The sequence below is a fragment of the Anopheles arabiensis genome, chromosome 2, assembly GCF_016920715.1.
Source record: "Anopheles arabiensis isolate DONGOLA chromosome 2, AaraD3, whole genome shotgun sequence".
In the NCBI taxonomy this organism is placed as follows: Eukaryota; Metazoa; Arthropoda; class Insecta; order Diptera; family Culicidae; genus Anopheles; species Anopheles arabiensis.
The window spans coordinates 97,503,339-97,524,963 of record NC_053517.1 but is presented as its reverse complement, the minus strand read 5'-3'; the positions used below and the strand labels follow the sequence as shown (position 1 = coordinate 97,524,963).

At 43.1% G+C, this 21,625-nt stretch overlaps 2 protein-coding genes across 10 annotated transcripts in view; one reads left to right on the top strand and one right to left on the bottom strand.

Annotated features, from left to right (window-relative positions):
- The window catches only part of LOC120898133, a 272,101-nt gene that overhangs the window by 241,187 nt on the left and 9,289 nt on the right, over nucleotides 1-21,625 (bottom strand). Inside the window, exon 1 of one of the 7 annotated variants that reach the window (XM_040303566.1) lies at nucleotides 14,277-14,339. The exons of 5 other annotated variants lie outside the window; for them this stretch is intronic. In XM_040303566.1, coding sequence (XP_040159500.1) covers nucleotides 14,277-14,324 — 48 coding nt within the window. In that variant the 5' untranslated portion in view covers nucleotides 14,325-14,339. Of the gene's footprint in view, nucleotides 1-8,842; nucleotides 8,946-14,276; nucleotides 14,340-21,625 lie in introns of those variants that run through there. One more of the 7 variants, XM_040303567.1, reaches the window with a different exon arrangement.
- LOC120898136 (chitotriosidase-1-like) lies at nucleotides 18,529-20,077 on the top strand. Of its 3 annotated transcripts, XM_040303570.1 has the most exons (3): nucleotides 18,529-18,547; nucleotides 18,639-18,753; nucleotides 18,818-20,077. In XM_040303570.1, the coding sequence occupies exons 2-3, from the start codon at nucleotides 18,744-18,746 to the stop codon at nucleotides 19,894-19,896; spliced, it is 1,089 nt and encodes a 362-aa protein (XP_040159504.1). In that variant the 5' UTR covers nucleotides 18,529-18,547; nucleotides 18,639-18,743; the 3' UTR covers nucleotides 19,897-20,077. The 3 variants fall into 3 exon arrangements, with proteins under 3 accessions (XP_040159504.1, XP_040159505.1, XP_040159503.1); XM_040303571.1 differs by lacking the exon at nucleotides 18,529-18,547 and having other exon boundaries at nucleotides 18,556-18,750; XM_040303569.1 differs by lacking the exon at nucleotides 18,529-18,547 and having other exon boundaries at nucleotides 18,557-18,753.

The window sequence follows — 21,625 nt, the reverse complement described above, 5'->3', positions numbered from 1 at the left end:
GGTTTTCGCTTTCTGTTTCAGTCATTAAAAGTCTAATTGAATTTCGCTTAACGTCTACCGAAACAAATGTACCCATTATTGTGGAACTATGCAACAACAGGCCAAATACACTTAAAACACGGCTCTTATCTTTGGCTGTATCTTTTTCGGGTAATTCACTACACTCTATCATATTTCCTCTGCCACTATCTTTGCGAAATCGTGCACGAACTGTCCACCAGAATGGAGGCGCTGGCTAACCATCAATAGCCGAGCGAAGCCCGCAACCAGCAACCGCAAGACGGAGTGAAATGATTCCAACTACAACTCCGGTCTAGTCATGCCCAACTGAGTGCGCTTCCGAACGCGCAAAATTCGCTCACGAAATTTTCATAAACTTTTATATCCTTCCCTTAATCGGGAAGCCGGGTGAACACAGACTGTCGTCTTGCCTGCTCCTACAATGTCTTCGTGTGTCGTACAAGCAACAAAAACCGATCCCATACAACGTGAAACAAATAAGCGAAAACTAGCATCGCTTTTAAAACTGCCAATAACTACCCGAATTAACATATGTTAATGGTTGTGCTGATGGTGCTGCTGTCCAGGGCTGAGGGTTCGTTCGCGTGCCCTCTCGCTGCTAGATGCTGAAGATGAAAAGCTCATCAGAGCCATACTGAGAAGGGGAAAGGAAAGCAGTAATGATGCTTCACAGTCGATGACTTAAGATTCGTACCGAGCGTATCATAGACCACCAACGATGTTGATGGGGACGTTAAGTGAGTTTCATCACCAACTTGCTGATCGCAATCAAGCATCTTTGTCTTCGTCCGAATCTAGAAGTTGATGATGCTTAGGGAAAGGAAACATAACATTTGCATATTAAATTGAACTTTTGTATAAATAAAATAGTGTTTTATTCTTACTTGAACAGAGTATTGGATAGAGTTTATACTTTTTGAACGTTTCACGTATGCAAACATATATATTATTGCACTTTTCCCATTGATCTCAACAAACACCTCAAAGTGAGACCTATTTTTGACGGCAATAATTTAATTATAACCAATCTCAAATGTATGAAAACGATCATAATGAAATGTTCTTTTCAAACCACTCCCAATAAACCCTTTTGAAATGAATTTTATTCCAAATGAATAGTTCCTCACTATTCTTCCCGTTATTCGGTGCATTAGCGCAGTGCAGTGATAATTAAATATAGAACCAACTTCTCATAAAGGCTTCGCTTAATTACAAACCAGTACCGAGCTTTACGCTACCATCAGCTTTTAATCCCATTTGCCGGCTACTATCTACGCAAAAGTGTTACTAAAACCATCATAAATCAAACGCTTCACATCCCTCGTTTTTTCTCCCTAATGAAGCACACCAAGTTAAAATTAAACCTTTTTCCGTTCCATACCGAGGCATGATTTATTCGCCGGCACAAAACGCACATCCCGCTGTGGGCCAGGCGAACTGCAACCCAAAAGCCCCACCATAACACCCGGTGCTAAGTAAGCTACCCCGAAAACAACGGCCATATTTAAACTGTCGACACAGTGATATACTGAACGGCTTTGTGCGCCCGGTTTCGGTACATTCACCCCTGTGCTAGTGGTGTGTCTGTGTGTACTTTTTGCTATTGCACAGCCTAGGACAACACCTCTGCCATGGGTCCTTGCTGTTCTTGTTCTGGGGCGCGCGCGATTTCCCGTGCACCACAGCTCGGACCAGCGGCACAATGTCATCGGCCTTGCGAACGAACGTCGCTTGGCAAAGGCGACATAATAGAATTACCCGACCAGCTCGGACAACGTGCTCCGACCCCCTTCTGGGTCAAGCCGGTGCATGTTGCGGTAGGTTCGGTCCGTGGGACGTTGGAAAGATTAAAACCTTACACTCTCCCTGCTTCTGCTCGGTTGCTTCCCGTTCTGCGTTCCCGCCGCCAGGGACAGGTTGACTCCAGGGTGCATCGATTTTCTGTGCCGAACGACCAGTCTAGACGCTGCAGGATGTGCAATACCAACTCCACCAGGTTCACCAGGTTTGCATTCCAGTGCAAAACGAAGACGATGACGGGCGGTGTTCTGTGCGCGATTGCAATCGTCGACAGACAGTTAAATTACTTTCGGGTCCCTTAGGAGAACGCCCTAGAGCCCACGCCGCGACCGTTCTGCCGCGAGCCGGTTGGTTTATGCCTGGCAGGTATTAAGAGGTGTGGTGACATACCCCCAGGAAGGGGAGAAATTCAACGCTGAAAAAGCACCGGAAGTGAAGCAACAGACTTTCATTTCCTTTTAGAATGAGTTTTGCAATGAAGGTTGAAAATAAATCTTATGAACTTCATTTTTATGTAACATTTTTTGTATGCAACCCTCCATTTAAAAATCCTCTTCGTCTCCCATTCTTATTCATTCCTTTTCCAATCCTCCCAACTCTGAGAAGCCCCTTCTTCCACCACATATATTGTCCTTTTCATCGAATTGAGGAAATCAGAGAGAAAGAAAACTTTTAAACCACAATGACCAGACACGTCCTATCTTCTTTCTGAACAACTATAAATGTTTATTCTTCAATTTCTATCCTGTAAATAACAATATTATTTTGTTTGTCATGTCCTGGAATATCACGAACATGACTAACTCCGTAACTCTGATGAACTAAAAATTGGGATAACCCGTCATAGCCCAGCAATAGTCGCTATACAAGAAATAATATCAAAATCAAATTTCAACATCAATAATTCTAGGCGATTCCAATGCCCCAAATTCTACCTGTGGAAATCCCGTAATCCCGTATTTCTGTGGGCTATATGTTGCAGGACTATTTAGATACGAATAACATGGATATACTGCGGAACGCTACAAGCTACACATATAACCAAAACTACAAGTATACTAGATAAACATTTTTAATAAAATCAACGGATAGAATATTAAGTATAGCGGGACTACACGGTATGAGATTATTACCACAAATGGCTTGCAAAGAAGAATGTTAGACATTAAGATTAGATTTAGACTGATTTCAAGAGGCGAATGAGACCAATCGTTCCAAAGTTTCCATAAAAAATTAAATGCAAGAATAATTAAAAGAGAATTAAAAAATACATCTTTATAAAAGACACACCACAACTAATGTCATAATTATACAAGGACATCGTTTACTCCATTGACATACATTCCATTTCTGCGCCACATTTCTAGTTCGACCTTCCCGTTCGAGTTCTCGCAATTGCTAAGCAAATAAAACAACAAAAATCCGCTTTAACGACATGCAATCACTATTATAATCGTATTCTAGGAATTTCAAGGACTCTTTTTGTGTTCCGTTTCCCTTTTGTGCATCTATCATGCAACACTCGGACACTCACTCCTTGCCCATTTCCCAGTCGTATTGTGTGCAATTGTTTCCTGACTTGCGTCATTATAATGTTCCCTCCCTCCCCCATTGCTCATAAATGGACGCTTTTGTTCACTGCGAATGAATGGCTACGATTAAAACAAAATTGCATTCAATAGAGTGATGAGTCATTCACGCATTATTAACATGCACAGTTGTAAAGTAATAATGTATGATGAAGTGAGCAGAGATCAAGCCAAAGTGCTTCCCCATCGAAACATGGACAACTTTCTTCTTCCAACCCAATTCGCTTTCCAATATAGCAAAATACATATTTTAACAATCCAATCTTGCTGATGGGTTATAATCAATCCTTCCGTTTTACCGATTGGAATGCTGCAGAACCACATTGGATAAACTTCTCAGCCGGCAAGTGCGGGCACCTGAGCCGAGGCGCAACCGAAAATAGATCTCCCACATAGAACACGGGCGTCGTCCCTTATCGAAAGAGAGCGAGAGCGGAGCAGCTTTAGCAAAACAAACGACCAGAAGCCATTTTAATTCAATATTCAACAACAATACACCTTGCCGGGGTTGTGTTCAGTTTTGTATTCAAGGCGCGAAGAATACACTGCCAACGCCCCCGGGGGAACAACTTTAAGATGGTAAGTAAGGATGTACGCGAAGGGAGCTCTCTGGGGTAAGCGGAAGAAACGACAACAACGAAACAGCAACGTGAAAAATGGTTCACGTGTGTAGAAACGATTTACCGCACTGTTGGAGACACAGGGACACAGCAATTGCCACTCTCCTTCGCTCTGCCGCCCACCGCTTTTCCTCCTTTGCGCTGAGAAGCTTAGTAGGCAGGTGTGCGAGTGGAAAGCTTTAAAAACTTTCGTGGTTTTGTGTTCGGCCCGGTGAACTTTGCACGCCGGCGATGAACTATGCCCAAAACGGTTGTGCAATCATCCCTGTGCTGGACACACTCAAAACCCACACACGCTGCATAACTTTAGGCGTGCTTGTTATGGCTGCTTGATTGAAGTACGGCTTTTGAAGTGTGGTTGTTCTAGCTTTTGCTTTACTTTTCTGTGTTGACAATTATTAAGGGTTCATATACATCTCTTTAGAATAGAAAGAGTGGTTCTTATTACAGTATTGCCTTGCAAAAACAAAGCATTTCTTTTATTTTTGTACAATATAAAGAACAGTTTTTTTCGTAGGTTCAGGTGTTTAAAAGAAAAAGATAATAATGTTTTTGTTTATCTTTTGCTTTCCAACTAAAACATGCATGCATTATTGTTTGGCTTATCTATCAATAAAATAACAAACAAATGTTTCTAAAATCTAACTGAAACTTCTTGAGCATCAAATATGTACCTAATCTAATCCTCGGTTAACCTTGTATGCTTAAAACTTCATCAGGCACTGCTTACGTCGGCAACAGCACACCGCGCTCGAGCATTAACGCCCTACGGAAAACGATTTTTATTTTCTTTTCTCCACGTCACTTGCTACGAACTTCCACCAACACACCCAACACTATCATTCAAGGATCATTCTCCCATACACGCATTAATCAACATTGTTGCACTTTCTTGTCGTTTTTTTTATTTTACTTATAATCTGTTATACTCTACAATCAAAAACACAAACACACCACTGGCTGCAAACGTATAGAAACATCACTCAGGCACACACTAAGGATTCGCCCTTTTTTCCCTCCGCACAATGTAGGACGAAGAAGCCCGCTCCAAAACAGAAGTCGGCTACAATGTTGGCTACGCTTTGTTGTCGCGGCCCTATTCTTCGCAAACCACTGCTGCACCACAAGATCCTGCTACAGGACACCCGCCCACTGGTGCGCGGTTGGCAGGCAAACACAACTGGAATGTTTTGCAATAAACCCCTTCACTAGCTTCACTAATTCACCAGCCAACTACAACGAGCTGTGTGAGTGTATGGGAGCTGGGCAACCCTAGCCCAAGCCACCAACGAGCTGCTGCTACCGACGTCACGCAAAATACGCAATAAATTGAAATTATTCCACCGTGGCCGAGGAAAGGTGTGTCAGACCGTCCACCAACAACACATTACCATCAGGTTTTGCATGTCTGTACCAGCGGGACTCATTTCCATACACATTGCGGTATAGTTGTGATGGAGTATGATGGAAAAAAAACTCTATTTATCCGTTTTCTTTAATAAACCTTGTAAAATCCTTCCTTACGTTCACAGTAATATATTACGCACCATGTCACCACTCCCTAAGGCGCTGTCCACTGTCTACCAATAGCACCTGGGGTAAACAACACACGTATTGTTTCTTAAGCGTTTTGTCAAAGACGTGACCTTATCAGAAAATCCCACGCAAAATATAAGCAGAAAAATAAGCACACGATACAACACGATTTCTTTTGCTTCGCTGTTTCTTTTTTTTCCTATCCGTTTTTCCTTGCTTGCTGATAACGTTTAGAGGTCGATCAGATTCTCGCTCTCCACTCCTGTTTCCAACACTCTCCCACTCTCACAGTGACACTTGTTTGACACAATCTAATAACAAAATTACTTTTTTTAAATCATTGCTTCAATCAACACTTGTTAAACTCTGAACAGTTCTGTTGGAGAATTATTAAACCCTTCGTTTCTTCTACGCTTAGGTAACACAGAAACGCAACCAGAGCGGAGGAGAGAAACATACCGGTAACAGCAATTTTGACTTGCACCGCCGAGAGGCTTTCCCAACACAAACCGTTCTGTTTTGGGTTTTACCCCACCGATGGAAAACATGACATGACAGATGGTGAAAGCTTTCCACGTAAAAGCTTTCCACTCCGAGCGGGGAAAAACAGTGCGCAGTCGCAACGACAGCGCGAGGTAAAACGAACACAAACATTGGAATGCTTAAGATTGTGGGCTTTTTAATTAAATCCCTCATTCCCGCTGGAAAATCCGCTTTTATTATGGAGAGCAGCAGTTTGGGAGTGGTGTTAAGATCCAAGACAAGCTATCTTACGTAAACAGAGAACATGGAAGTGTGCGAGCGAGATTGAAGGACTTAAGATAACAGTCAGTAGGACCGACTGTCAGTTTCAGGATTTTTGTCTTCCCGGAGCTTTAACCGCGGGAAAACCCAACACAAGGTTTGAAGGTTAGTGTGTTACTCATGGAACGGGAATTTCCTTCCACCCCACCGACCAGCGCAAAACCACAACGACACCCGCTTCCCTTAACGACGGTTGTCATTTCGATGGGGAAAGATAATTCGGTTCTATATTTGCTCGATATCCACCACCCACAGGCGTGCACGGTGGATTCGCCCTGGGGCTGCCGGGTGTGTGGGCTTACGTTAATGTGTTTGCCGCCGGTGCCAGGATGACTGTCGCGAAAGTAAAATTATCGGCACGATTTTTTGTTTTTTGCCTTTTTTTACACTAGTTGTTTAGTGCGCTGTTGTTGGGTAACTATGTGTGGTTGTTTTGGCCCTGGAAAACTTCCAGTAAAATGATTTATGAATTTATATCAGCGCCTCGCAACAATTGGGGGAAATTGAGGGAGAGTTGGAGATTTATTGAACTGTTAATGTTTACTTTTGTTTTTATTCACAGAAAACTTTAACTCCTTACAAAGTTTGCATTAGTTTTCTATTGCAAAATGAATAAAACAGTTCAAATTGCTATATTGAACATTTTAAAGCCATAAATCTCGCCACAAGAAAATCCTCCCGCAAAAGGTCAAGCGGTACGGTTCTATTTAAAATTCACCGCACGCTTCGCTACCGAATCGTAACATGAGCAGCAGGAGTAAAAGCGAAATCCAATGTCACCCAGCCCGCTGTGTCCGAGGAGCGTGTGTCCGAGCGGAACGGTGTGTCACCGAGCCTGATCCGCGCCCTGGCAGCACATGACATGAATTATTGTTTTCCTTTGACAAAAGCGCAACGCAACCGGCAGAGCTGCCGAGTCGGTCGATATGCAACGATACCTTGCGTCGTGGCTTTTTTTTCACTTTTCCTTCTACTGTCAGCAGAAATGAGCCGCCGCAGCATTGATAGGCCGGATAGGTTCTGGATCGGTCCGGCCCGTCCGGATCGGGAAACTCCCATGCAACAACCAAACTGACAACCGCGTGTGCCAACCCCGTCTGCCAACTGCGAAGATTTCTAATTCTGACAATTGACAGACACACGCGCCAACCCGCGACGGCTTACGACTTTTGCCCTTAAAGCATCCATCCGGTGGGATCGGTGGTTAGCGTTTATGGTATGATTAAAAGGAGTTGCATTATCCAGCAGCCAACGAAGCGAACGGTTAGCAGTAACCTTCCAAGATGTACCTGAACTACCGAGTAATTTCTTTTAGGATTATTTTATACCCACTTTTCTGCAGAATAAATTAAGTTAGAAAAGAACTCATAAATATGAAACTATTTTCCTTTCCCTCTTTCTCCCTAGGCGCTGTCAAACGAGAATAGAAACGCCCATTGTCCAACGCAAGCATAGGCTGTGTGGTTGTGGTCCCACTGCATTCCGGTTTTTCACTTTCAATTCTATTCTCACGATTTCCCAATCGTGCGCGGAAAATCGAAAGCTCGCGACGGGAGGGTTCGGCGGAAACTTCGTTTTCAACATGCACGTCATAAGCCTCTTTATGGTTTTAAAATGATAACGAGGTTAGGCGAGACGTCGACGTTTCGATCTAGACGATCGGCAGGGCGCAATAGATGCTTGCCAAGAGACCGGGATGTATGGCTGCTCCGATGAATTCCTGTATGCAACGGACAAAAGAGAAAACTCAAGCTGACATGCTTAGGCTGGGTTGACGGTAGAACAAACACTGGCTCTAAGATGGCCATATCCAACTGAGGATAGGTTGGAGGACTACATTCAGCCTATATGCTTCAGATTCCTGGATCTACGATCGCTAGTCTGAGTTTAGTATGTGAACACGATTTCGTTCTAGCGAAAGAAAAACTCCTCTCATCATAGACAACTGTAAGACCTCCCGCTGTACACACTCACATACAAAGAATACGGAAGAAGCTAGCTTTGGTTAGCTTTTTCGCCTCAAATGAAATCATCACTTTTCATATGGTTCAAAATTGCATTTTTTGTTCAAAACGACCTGTTAATATCTTCTTTTTTTAAACGTTCAAAAATGTTACCAAAACTTAACATATTTTTTTATGTTTTAACGATATATACAAATCAATAAGTTCATACTATCACACCCAAAACTATCACACTATCTATCACACCCAAAATCACTTCTCGATTAACTCATAACTGTTTTGGTCCTTCGAACCGGATTTGAAATAGTTCCAGATATGTTTCTGCTTTTGGTCCTTCGAACCGGATTGCATCCAGTAATCAAGATGATAAAAAAACGAACTATTGAAACTACTGTTAAACACTGTTTGTCAATAAGTATGGTCATTGATGTCGAAAATTAACCGTTTTCTTTGTATTATCCATATTCATTTAAATTAGCACACCACTTTTCTTCTTAAGTCCACTCACTTGCTTACAACTACTCAAAGACGATATCATCTAAACTCTTTAATTACTGTTTTAAGAATCTCATTTTTCAATTCGGACAATCAATTTCACTGAAACACTACCGACAAAACTGCATACGTGCACACAGCGAAACCTCATGTTCGTAATGAAAACCCCAAACATTGTGTCTTAGCGTACTCGAAACGCAACGAACGACCACGTTTGAGATAAAAATAATCACCACCCGACGACGACGGCGGCGGCGACATATCGACACCGAGGTATCGATTGAGGTGCCCTTCGTAATACCTTTACCACTTTCACCCATCGCGCGATGCAGTTCGCAGCCCAGCGGTTTGCAGCGCATAAATCTAGGCCATCTAATGATGAATGAACGATGAGCGAACGGTTCGGCGACGGTATGTTTAGGTTCGAGCGATTCTTCAGCCCCCGGTTGCGCCTCATTGTCTCTCATCTGGCACAACCGAACTGGCACGGTAGGGACTGAACGTGCGGCAGGAGCCTTGCTTCAGATTGTTTGTTCGGCCCTTTTCGGCCTACCAGACTCCCCCCCGTCGGTGCCAAAGGTGGCGCGAGATCGTACAGCGGCAGCGGCAGCAAAAATGCATTAACGATACGCGCGCGCACACACACACACAGTGAGTTATGGCCAGTTCCGGCCAGCATCACAAAACCTTTTCCCAGACTCAGTCGGCGCACCACGGGAGAAATGAGTCAATGGCACCACCATGCCATGCTCCTACAAACACGTGTAAGGGGGGCAAACGTGGGGTTTGAAGCATGGTCCTACCGCGCCATTTGCTGCCGAATGTCTGTGCGAAAATAAAACCTTCGCAAGAAAAGCGACAGTAGCTGTGGAATGGGTAGGATATTCGCTACGAATAAAAAAAAAACGAAAATCTCCTGAAAACCCAATCTCGCCACCGATTGCACTCTATCTGGCACCCCGACACACCGGCGATAATAAATGATCGGAATCGGACAGGCTCACAAGGGGATCTTGCGGCGAGAGCGCGCACTCCGAGCGTGAATTACCGTGGATAGTGCGCGGAAAGCTTCCAGCGTGCGCTCGCCGGGAAGCAAACCCAAGGGGACATCACCGCCCGGCAATCCGGGTGCCCCAGTGTGCCCGATGATGGGTTCACGTGGCGCAACGAACTGCAGCTGCTGCACCAACGGCTGCACTACCATGCCGACGGCTCCCTCGTGCAGTGGAAAGCGATAGTTTGTTCTACATTTTAATGACCCCAGTCGAGAAAGGAAAAAAAGGAAGACATTGGGGATGGGGGGAGGCCGAGTGACCGTTGCCAGGATAACCTTCAAACCTACTTTTACGCACACGAATCCATTAGGATCTGTCAATTGGTGTGCCGATCATAAAGTTCACCCCCCCTCCCCCCCCCCCCCCGTTCGCTCGCAACCGGATCTTTGGGACCACGCGGCCCAACGACGCTGGCCGGCAGAAGGTAAATCGAGCAAAATATGATACAAATAAAGTACGGGATTTCCTTTCTCCGGTCGCAAACGGTTGTTAGATACAGGGTTTTTTTATTGAAGCTACTATTTTCTTTTTACGATCATATTTCATATCGTACTTACAGAGTTTTCACGGATTAATAGTCGGTTGGAGCTCTTGATAATGGTTACTTCAGTTGTATGTTTGATTTTTAGCTTTAGCTGACTATTTTCACAGATATAAGAGTTCTCGTTTGGAAATCATGCCTGTTTTTTAGTTTAAATGTTAATTAAAACAGATCGAAAAAGTTAGAGCATTTACCTAGAAAAAGTTAGAATAAACGTAGCAGCAATCATCACCAACAAAAAAGATTGACAAATGATAAAAAATACTAAAAAAACACACTTAAAAGTATAACAAGACAACACAAAAATAATGTATTACAAGTTTGGATGAAAATAGAATATGATGCCAAGTATAATAAGAGGATAGGAAAATAATAGAACATCAAAAACGTAAATAAATAACTGATTAACGAGTAAACAAAGATAAGAAAGTGAATAAGTAATCGAAATATTGCATGAAATAGGTAAAATACTAGAATGACAGTCAAACAAATAGTATGAAATGGAAAAATAGAAAAGTAAATAAGAAAAAAATAATAACAAACGCGTAAAGACATAACTTAGCTTTTTTAAGCCAATTACATTCAAAAGCTGTTATTTAACAATACAACTCTATCTTATTACATTTGAATAATTTATAACAGCTTTTAGTGGTCATTACAGCATTTAAGACGAACAGAAATATGTTATTTTCAAAAACATCTTTGATTTTGCATGTTTTACTGACCTTAACGCATTACGCTATCGACGACTATTCAGACGACTGTTGTAAAAAATAAAATAAATGGTTTCATACATCGACTGATTGCAATTTGCATCCATATAATGAGCAAATCATTGTTGTACAGCTATTCCTTTACCCTCCTAGCATCCATGGCAATCGCACAATCGAAAGAAAAAGTCATCCCTATTGTCATCTGCAACTGTGACTTTTGTAAGACAAAGCAAACATAAACCACATCCATCACTTGACACACACAATATTCCGTTCCCAAACAATATTCGATCGACCCAAGCTTGCGGTATTGCGCGCAGCTAATCATGCTGACCATTCTAAGCCACATCTTGTGGTCGCTTTCACTTTTCACGTCCGGACGTTGCTGCTTAGAAACTATTGTCCTGTGCGTGCAGTGTGTCTTCCCTCGCCATTTCAACAGCGGAAAATTTGCATTTTCTCGCAAAACCCATCAGCAGCAGCTCGGCAAACCCCCCCAACAGCAATGCGCTACTACCGTGTGTACGCTATTCTTCTGCCTGCCGGCAACAATGAGAGACGCGCGGGCTGCACCTAACAACGGCAATTCGTTAGGATCCGTCATATATTGACAAACGAAGATACACGCACCGACAAGAATGTTGCTCGGTGTTGCTGTCAGCGGACGCCAAACAGAGGCTACCGACCCGCTGCCGTGACAAATGTACAGCCTGACAGTCTCCGGCGTCCGGTGTCCATCGCCTGCTCGTTAGCATGTGTAAATGCCGCAACAGGCCCGCGCGCGCGTTGCGTCGAAGATGTGCCAAACGCGCCACGACCATGTCACGGGGCGCATGACGGCGACGCGCGAATCGACGACTGTCTGTGCGCGGTAAATATGATGTTTGCGCATTGACTCCCGGGATTGACACAGTTTACAGGCACCTTTCCCCTCACCGCCAAATGGAAATGGGAAGGGGCTGGCTGCATTCTTTCCGTACGCCAGCTTCTGCGCCAGCATGGAAACACTCTCACAATGGCTGTCAGGAGCCGGGCCAGCAGGAAAAGATCATCTCGATCGCAAACGGTAAACCGCAGAGCATCGTTGGGACGAAACCGCGCGGGGTGAGATACTCGGAGTGCGGATACACAAGACTCACGGAGGGAAAGTAGTAACAGGGAGCGCGGCGTGTGCACTGCAGTAGGTGCATAATTGCATCGGTTTATGCATCCACAGATTTGACCCGCTCGCAACGCAAAAACCCACCCATCGAGCGGGCCACAAAAGGGCGAATTCGACTCAAGGAGAAGGAGGGGAAGGGGGAAACTAAACCAGGAAACGGTGCCCAAAATGCTCCTCCTCGCTTCGGTGACGAAAAACAAAAACCCCGTACTGCACGGACTTGCGCTCCTTAGGGAAGTTTTTTTTTTTTTCACTTCTTTGCATTGCGTCGTGATCGTGATCGATCGGGTCTAGCGTGTCTGGGTCTAGTAGTATGGCGGCGGAAAAAAAGGTGGTGAAACATTACGCGATCCACTTTTGTTTTGTTTTGTCTCGTTGCACCGAGGCCACCACCATCGATTGCCGGATTCGGTGTTTTTGGTTTCGGATTCGAAATGGCATAATTTATTGACTGCTCACCGTCGCCATCAGCATCAGCTCACCGCCACCCGCGGTAATATGACTAACGTGCGCGCCCCGCCAGCCGGGACCGGTGAAGATCAAATTGATTCTCAAACCTTCGCGCAATATATGCGCGAGGCAGGGAGGTTTTGAGGGCTTCCAGGTTGCCAATTACGAGCCGGGCCGGTCTGGCTCTCCAAATGCCCTTTGCGCCGACAATGTTGCATTCAAATCGAGGCGACGACGTGCCGATAATTGTCAAATCATACATATATCCCACCCAGGGGTGAGTACAAGGCGGTAGTTGCTCAGAATTCACGGTAGCTGCATTGCAAAAAGGGCTTAATTAAGCAGTATTTAAGATGTCCGTAAGTGTTAAGAACATTGATAATTAAATTTTGCGTCGAGCAAAGCAAAAATATTTTATGGAAGATTTAATAATGATAAATACATGTGATAGGCAGATTTAGTAAAACAAAATACCATTATCTGTAACATATTATGAAAGTCTATGTGTAACGAAATTAAAGTAAAAAGGAGACATTAGAAAAAAAATAGAATAAGGGCTCAAATATGATTTGATTACTAATCAATAAAAATTGAAAATAAATGATACAATTGATGAAGAAGATGAATAAATCTTGATTTTTTATTAAGAAGTTTAATCATTCCTAAAATTTATGAAAATACTGAAGTAACCATATTTTAAAGAGTCAATGCATTGTAAACACTGATATATTAAAAAAAAACGAATAACGAAACAAGAATGGACAAAACATGACATGAAACATGAAACAATAACATGACAATGCGAACATAACTATAACAAATCAGACTAAAAGAATATTTGGTAAAGAAAATTAAAGACATGATGTAGAACCGCATGAAGAAAGAATGTAAATCAGTTAACTAATCAAATTCAAATTTTTGAAACCATCTTTCTCCTTCGCAACAGCAGCGTCCTCTATAAAGACACGCGGGGCAAGTGTACCTCCCTAACGTTTACCATGAACCCATTAACTTATCATGTTTCAGTTATGTTTGAATTGTGTCTGAATGAAATATGCATTTGCTGAAACAATGTATAGTCCGTCGCATTTCAATCACTCTATTAAAAATGGATTAACAAGAAGTGTGCATGTTTCAATTTAGTTTAATATTTTGGCCCCACCATCCGCTATGCATTCAAGCTGAACTGAACGTGAAAGCTCCATTTCTCCGAGCTTTAAGCTTGAAGATGCGCCACTCTAGTTGGCTCGCTCATGTTCTCCTCTTTCTCTTTTGCACGAGGCAGGGTTAACCGTCGAATTAAATTCTTTCGCGAGTAAATTGAATTATACATAGACGAGAGCATTACACATCGTATTATTATAATTTTTGTTATGAATTGAATTTGGATGATTTATTTGTTTTTAAATCAATCAATTTCAATTATCAAGTAATTTGGGGAAAATCGCACATAACAGTTTAACCCTTGTTTCCTTTTTAGGATATTTCGTCCCTTTTTCCCTTTTTCTTCCACATTTAATACTTACCCTTCGACGTCGTCCAAGCGCATCTCGTCGAAAGGGAAAACACTTCATCGCCAAACCCCTTTACTCCACCATCCTCTTTCCTTGCACGCGATCAAGATCTGCCCGACGCCCGATTTGTTCGCGGCATAAATATCGATTTGAGTGCATCGTTAAGAAGTTCCGTTGTCGATTTGTGTGTTGCAGCAGAGTGGTGTTTTTTTGTGCGTGATTTACTGCCAGCGTGAGCTCCTATCCTCTCTCTCTCTTCGCTTCTCCGTTCAATGAGAATTTACACTTCCCGAGCGGATGCCAGTGTGGTACTTCGTGGTGCAGCGCGAGCGCGAATGTTGGCACCGTAATTAACAATAGCTGTTGCCGTAAATCACCGCAACGACTCCACACACCCTTTCCCTTTCGCGGCGGCAGCAGGAGTAAGAGCAAAGGGAATGCAACCAACAACAAAAAAACACGCGCAATGTTTTAGAGTGCGCACGGTCGGAACTAACAAACTTTGGACTACAAACACGCAAACAGCCAGCGATGACTGATCGGAACAACGCTTAATTAGGTTCAAGAACGGTGATCGCGCACCGCCAACATGTTCGCCGGCACATTATGAGATAGGTGCGGGCAGCGAGCTAATGCTCATTGCCCTGTCACCCGATTGTGCCCGCGTGTGTGTGTGTCTGTATGTGCCCTATTGCCCTTGCAAACTGTTTCGCAAAACGAAAAACAAAATACACACACCCCAGCCCCTTGTTTTTTGCTTCTCCAGTGCTCCAGTTCTGTTGCGGTAGCTTTATATCATGCTAGATGATCTGCATCGGTAGTAGCTACAGCAGCAGCAGCATGACTCACACCAGAACCCTGTTTCGGTCTGGGAATATAAGCGCCAACCCGTCCCTGCTTCCGTCTGGGAGGAGGAGAATGGGCGAGAGTTCGCAATTGTGTGCTGCCACAGGAAAGGGGACATTCCCTTTTCGATTTGCGCGCCCAAACAAAACCATCATATTCTTTTCATATTTGGCTGAACGGTCTCTGTTTGAGTTGCTGGTTTCGTGAGCAGGAACAAAAAACGGTACACAACGTACAAATGGAGCAAACGGCAAGATGCGAACTAATTGCATACTATTGCCTAATAGACAGTAGCACAGCGGTCCCCCTTCGCAGGTACGGTGCTGGCCAGCGGTAAAGATTCTAAAACGCAGACAGAACATTTTATTTGCATGCATAACGGGCATTTGTACTGAGCAGCAACGTACCGGCAAGAGACGCTCCTATAATCGTCCCTAACAGCGTTTATTTATGCAACACTCAGAAGCGGTTGATGATTGCTACACCGCGCAGCATGATAAATGCGCAATAATACATCATCGCCATAATAAACCCATTAAAGCATCGTACAATTTATTGCATTTTATGTGGCACCCTTCTTCGTTGTAGGCGTCTTCTAGACTAATCCTTTCGTCGAGACAATTTCGTTCAAAACAGAAAAAAAGCCAGCAGCCGGCAAGGTCAGACGAGAAGACAGCTTATAATAAATAAATACACCCTCAACGTATATTGTCTCTCTGGACCGTAAAACAAATAAAAAACATTCCACAGATGTTTCTCTTCCCATTTCCAGTAGCCAGGTAGTCATTAAATTTGGGAAATAGTTCAGCTTTCTTCACACCCCTTAGCAAGCAGACGACAATTGACAATTGTACACACTCAGACAGTGAAAAACATTAAACAAACAACTGTCGAAAAAATGACACAACACCCTTTGGAGGTGTAGTCGTAATCTGCCAACCAACAACGAAAAAAAACTATAGAGGTCAACCCTGCAAACATCATTAGCACGCTTTGCAAGAAGCGTTGAATGCAAGCCGCTATTGCTGTGTAGATTTAATCCACCATAAAGAAAATAACGCATTCCTCGACGGCTTCACAATGGCACAATTGCGCTCCGGTTGCGTCGTTTTCATTCCGGTGTTAACAAACTCGTAAAATCCCTTAAGCGCAGCACCGAGCAATGGGCGAGTAATTGGCGTTTGCGCGATGGACATGTAGATGGTGATGATGAAACGTTTAGCCTACTGATAGCTTTATTGTGTGCTGAGAGGAGTAAACACATTACTCAAATCGATACCTGAGCTTCACTTGTTCCACGGAGGAGGTACTAACATTTTCCCGGCCTTTTTTCACAAATCTTAAGACCAATTTGCAACCGCTTTTCATCACCCAGCCGCTTCACTGTATGTAAGGTAAGTGTGGTAAGGCAAGTGATATATAAGTGAAAATGATTGATTCCGAATTTTAGGTTATCATTTTCACAACAAATACTTTCACCGGTGCGAAACAATTATGCCCCAACGCTCGTATTGCCCATCCGTGAGTGTGTCTGTGTCTATGATTATGGGGTGCTATATTAATTCACAATTAACACCAATCCCTTGCAATACAACCATCACAGACTGACCGAGCGCTTGATAAAATTGCCCTAAATTGATCCTTAGCCGACATTGAGTTTCCAAGCACATTTGAAAGGCGGGAAAACAATTAAGGGCACTAAGCGGTGCAACATTTCTATCATTGCGCCGGTCCAGTACTACTCAATAGTAAACATATTGGTAAACAGTCGAAGGGGTTTATTTCGCAATAAAAACGTTTCAACAATATTTGCACGCCCCGCAAGAATCATATAACATCTAATCCGTGAACTATCTGGAGGTTAAGCTTTAAAGGGATGAAGAAAAAAACACACAAAAAGTGGATTGGACTAGCAAAAAAGGACCGTTTTACTGAAGCAGGCATGATGTTAACACACCATCGTGCCACCCAAACTCCCGCGAACCGTTTATGTTCATTATCTTAATGAATATGTTCGCGATTGATTTATGGGTTCTCGTGGGGCAGGCGGCTGGTCTTCCACCTAAAACTTTGCAACCATTTCACGTGTCCAGAGGCCATAAACATACGTCGGCTCCTTCTAGCGAGTGGTTAGACTTTGAAAAGTGGACCAAAACGGACATTTGAACTATTACGAGAATGGTGAACAAGACACGTTCGGTTCTGGACGGAAGACGAACCATAAATATATCGCAGAGCACTGACTGCACGCCCCGTTCTAGGAATCTCAAGCAACTTTTGGATACCATTACAACTTCATATACAACACCGTTACGCGGAGAGGTCCATCTAGCGGAGAGCCTGGGAAAAGTATGTCTAAATTAGTGTTGGCAGTTCCAGTTCGAACCTTTAAAAATGATCCGTTCTTTTTGTTGGATGTTCTATCCTATCGGTCCTATCCTCCTTGCAAAATTTGCTTAGTGTTTTGTTTTAAAAATGTGTTTAGACCTACAACAACGAAGTACTACAACAATTATTCTTGTCAAGTTTTGAAGAAAAAAAAGAAAACTTTGAATTCTTCATAATATCTATCAGAATTCCTAAGACTTGTAATTATATCGATTTTTAACATTGAAAAAATGTTATTGCTATTGGGGAATGATGCCGGATATCTTATCATGACTACCCTTTTGATAACACGATATGTAAAGAGACGATTGTTGTACACCAGTGTACATTCGATTATTGAGATAAAACCCCTGCATTAGCGAACGCACTTTTATACGGCATCTACACTTTGTTTATCCATTTCTTGCTAATCTCATCTTATCGTAGCGTGAAAAAATCTCCTAAACTGATGCTCTCATACCAACAATCGAAGTTTCTCGGAGACAACGCCCAAATCGGTTAAGTGAGATGAACAGTCTTCTCACTTCGATTCGCAATGATACTCGCTCGTGCCATATTTTTTATGAACAATATTTCCAGGGAAAAAATACTCCACGATCTAACACTTTAAAAATAGATCGCCCTCGACGAACGCACTCAGTATCAGTTGAGAAGTCAAAGAGCTCGTACTAGTTGTTTTACTGAACATATGTGGTATTTATTCTGTTGTGACTTTGTTAGTTAGCTTTTAATTAATATATATTTCTCCTCGGTTTTTACACGTGTGTCTTTTCTCGTCGTTGCCTTTCTTCTCCCCTTTTCCTTTTTTCTTCCTCCTCTCACATAGCAAGACCCCAACCGCTCTAGATCTTTCACTCAAGGTTGCTGTACCTCTTGGGTGTGTAAAGCCCGGTTGCTGTACATCTGATGTGTGTGCATCTAAACATCTGAGGTGTATTAAACTCTTGTCGTGTGTGTAGCACGGTTGCTGTACATTTGATGTGTGTGTATTTAATATCGGAGGTGTATATAACATATTCCCTGGATTACGTGTCTTACTAGAACGAACAGTGAGTCATTTATTACGATCGCTCGTGCCATATTGTTTATAAACAACATTTCCTGTAACAAAATATTCCACGTCCCAACACTTATAAATAGATCACCGTCGACGAACGTACTCAGTATCAGTTGAGGAGTCAAAGCACTCGTACTCATTACTTTACTGAACATTTGTGTTCTTCATTCTCTTTATAACGTCAAAATATGACGAGCAGTGAGTCATTTAAAACGATCGCGTACAGTCGTGGTTATAGTATATATTGTACACTTATCCACAGAACCTGTCTTTGGATTCTACGGTGGATGGGCCACCTATCGCAGCGGAAAGGGAAGATGCACCGTGGAAGACCTAAACCCGGACCTGTGCACCCATCTTATCTACGCGTTTGTGGAGCCTAAAGACGATGGAACGCTCATCCGAAAGGATGACAACGAGAAGAATGCTATGGAAAACTTTAACGACTTGCGTAAGAGAAATCCTAGGCTGAAGACTCTTGTGTCGTTTGGTGGTGCCAATTGTGATAAATCTGTGTACGCAAAAGTGGCAGCCGACTCGATCCTTCGAAAGAGCTTTGCAGTAAATGTGCGTGGCTTCTGTATGCGGTATGGTTTCAATGGAGCGGATATTGATTGGGAATTTCCCGAAAGCAGCTCCGATCATAGCAACTTCGTACTGCTGCTGTCGGCATTGGCATCTGAGCTACACAGTCACGACCTGATCTTAACCACATCGGTGGGTGTTAACAGAGAATACGATGTATCCGGAATTGCCCGACATGTTGACTATATCCTTCTGATGAGCTATGATTACAACGGCACGTGGGACCGCTACACTGGCCATAATGCCCCGCTTTGCTGGGGTACGGTAGAAACCGACTATCAGAGAAGACTGAATGTTAAAGCTAGTGTCAGCGATTGGATAGGTGGAGGTGCCCCAAAGTCGAAACTGATCATCGGCTTAGCCGCTTATGGACGTACGTTCACACTGACCTCCACCAGTACTGAGGGAACAAGGCGACCCACCAGCGGTCCAGGTCGCAAGGGACCCTATACAGATGAAGCAGGCGTTCTAGCCTACTATGAGGTAAATAACATGTTTGAACAACGTATGTGGGATAGCGAGCAGCACGTTCCTTATGCGGTTAGCGGCGATCAGTGGGTTAGCTACGATAATCCGCAAAGTATTCAAAAGAAATGTGAATTCATCAACAGCGAAGGTCTTGGCGGAGCAATGATCTGGTCGATCGACCAGGATGAGTTCCAGGAAGATAAATTCACGCTGCTGCGTACGGTTGTTAAATGTTTGAACCCAGTAGAACCAACATGTTTGGAATATTTTAAATGTGTTTTATTGTAAGTAGTATGGGAGATGCAGATACACGCACGAACATGTCAAGGACTTTGGCGTAATCCGCAAAGTATTCCAATGAAATGTGACTTTAGCATAAAGCCTGGTAAAACTTGTATGTCATCGTGTCGGAAAGATATTTCGATTAGTCAAATAAATGCAAACTTGTATCATTGAAACTATTACCAAACACGTATTTGTTTAGAATAGTTTTGACCTCATCGCACAGTTTGTACTAGTCGTACAAGCCGTTCCGGTTCGCACCTAGTAAAAAAGGTATGTAAAGTTTCAGGTATTCCAGGTTCCAGATAGAAAATTACTATTTATTTGTAGATTCACGCGTCCGTCCAGCCTGACGGTCTAGCAACAAAAAAAACGATCCTCTTCTTCCAACTCATTATCTGAACTGGTTCCGTTTCGTTCCTTTATTTCAACGGAATTCCCAACACTAGTATACACACACCCACCCTTTTACAAGCTAAATTACAACCCTTCCTGAACTTCCAGCTCTACAACTTCCAGCCTGTCCAAATGTCCAAAAGACAGCTCATCCTGGGAATATTCTACCACGACCTGCTGACGATTTTCACCCAGACGAGACTCATGGCATGGCCGACACAGAAAGGAACGGTCCCCACGGTCGGCTACTCTGTTGCTGCTCATCACTCTCACCTACATTTAAACCCCGAAAAGAAGACGGTGTGCTGCCCGCACCTCGGCATCTCTCCACCAAGAAGGTAGACACATATTTCTTTCTGACGCTGCATTGGTTTTTGCCTCTTTGTTGGAGGAGTTGGAGAAGTGATTGGTGCAGCATGTTTCTTTGCCACCGTTTTTTTTTTAATCTTGCAAACACCGATACACCACCACCGGCTGCCGATGTGCGAAAATCGATCGATCGCTTCATTATCATAAATCGTGATGAGATCACTGCTCGTTTGAGCATGATTTCTCTCGTTTATCAAAATATCGGCGGAACTTTCCTTTCTTTTGCTTTTCCTTCTGCTCCGCCACAGTGTAGTCTTCCATTTTCGTGGCTTAGCGTGACGGGAGTGCGTTCCCCATCAGTCATAAGAATGCAAGTCCAGAGAGGGGAAGGGGATGATCACAAGGTGCAAATGTTGGTGCTGAGAAAATTTGTGACTACGATATAAGACGCTACAAAATAGTCAAAAAAAATGATTTTTTTGTTAAACTGTAATTAAATATAACAAGATGAAAAATTGTCTTTCACGTTTTTCGCGCGTGTAAAGCACACATTTTTGAGAATGTTTTTTTTCTACCCAATAACTTCATACTAAAACATATTGCACCCCATTTTGGAGAACCTGTATGAGCCCTATTTTTTCAGGCAAACACAAACAAGTGTGTTTACTCTTAAAAGGCTTCCTTTGCATTGGCTCACCCTCATACCAGCATGGTACGTGTTGTTGTGGGTAAAAATAGCGTGTAAAAGGAAACGTTACACCCTGCCGGATGTCAAAGGTGCGGACGTCTGTGCAGTAATAAATGTGCTTCCGAAAATGATTGATACAATCGAGGAAATGATAATGGATTTATTTATGGCACTGTGTAAAAAAGGGAGTGGAGATTCAATAACAATAATTGCACGAGTCACTTGTTTTTGTGATATACACATTGTTACACTGAAATGATTGTTTGATTGATTTTAACGTCAATTTTTGAAAAAAAAACCCTTTAAATCATACTTTCATTACGCCACAAAAGCATTCCATAT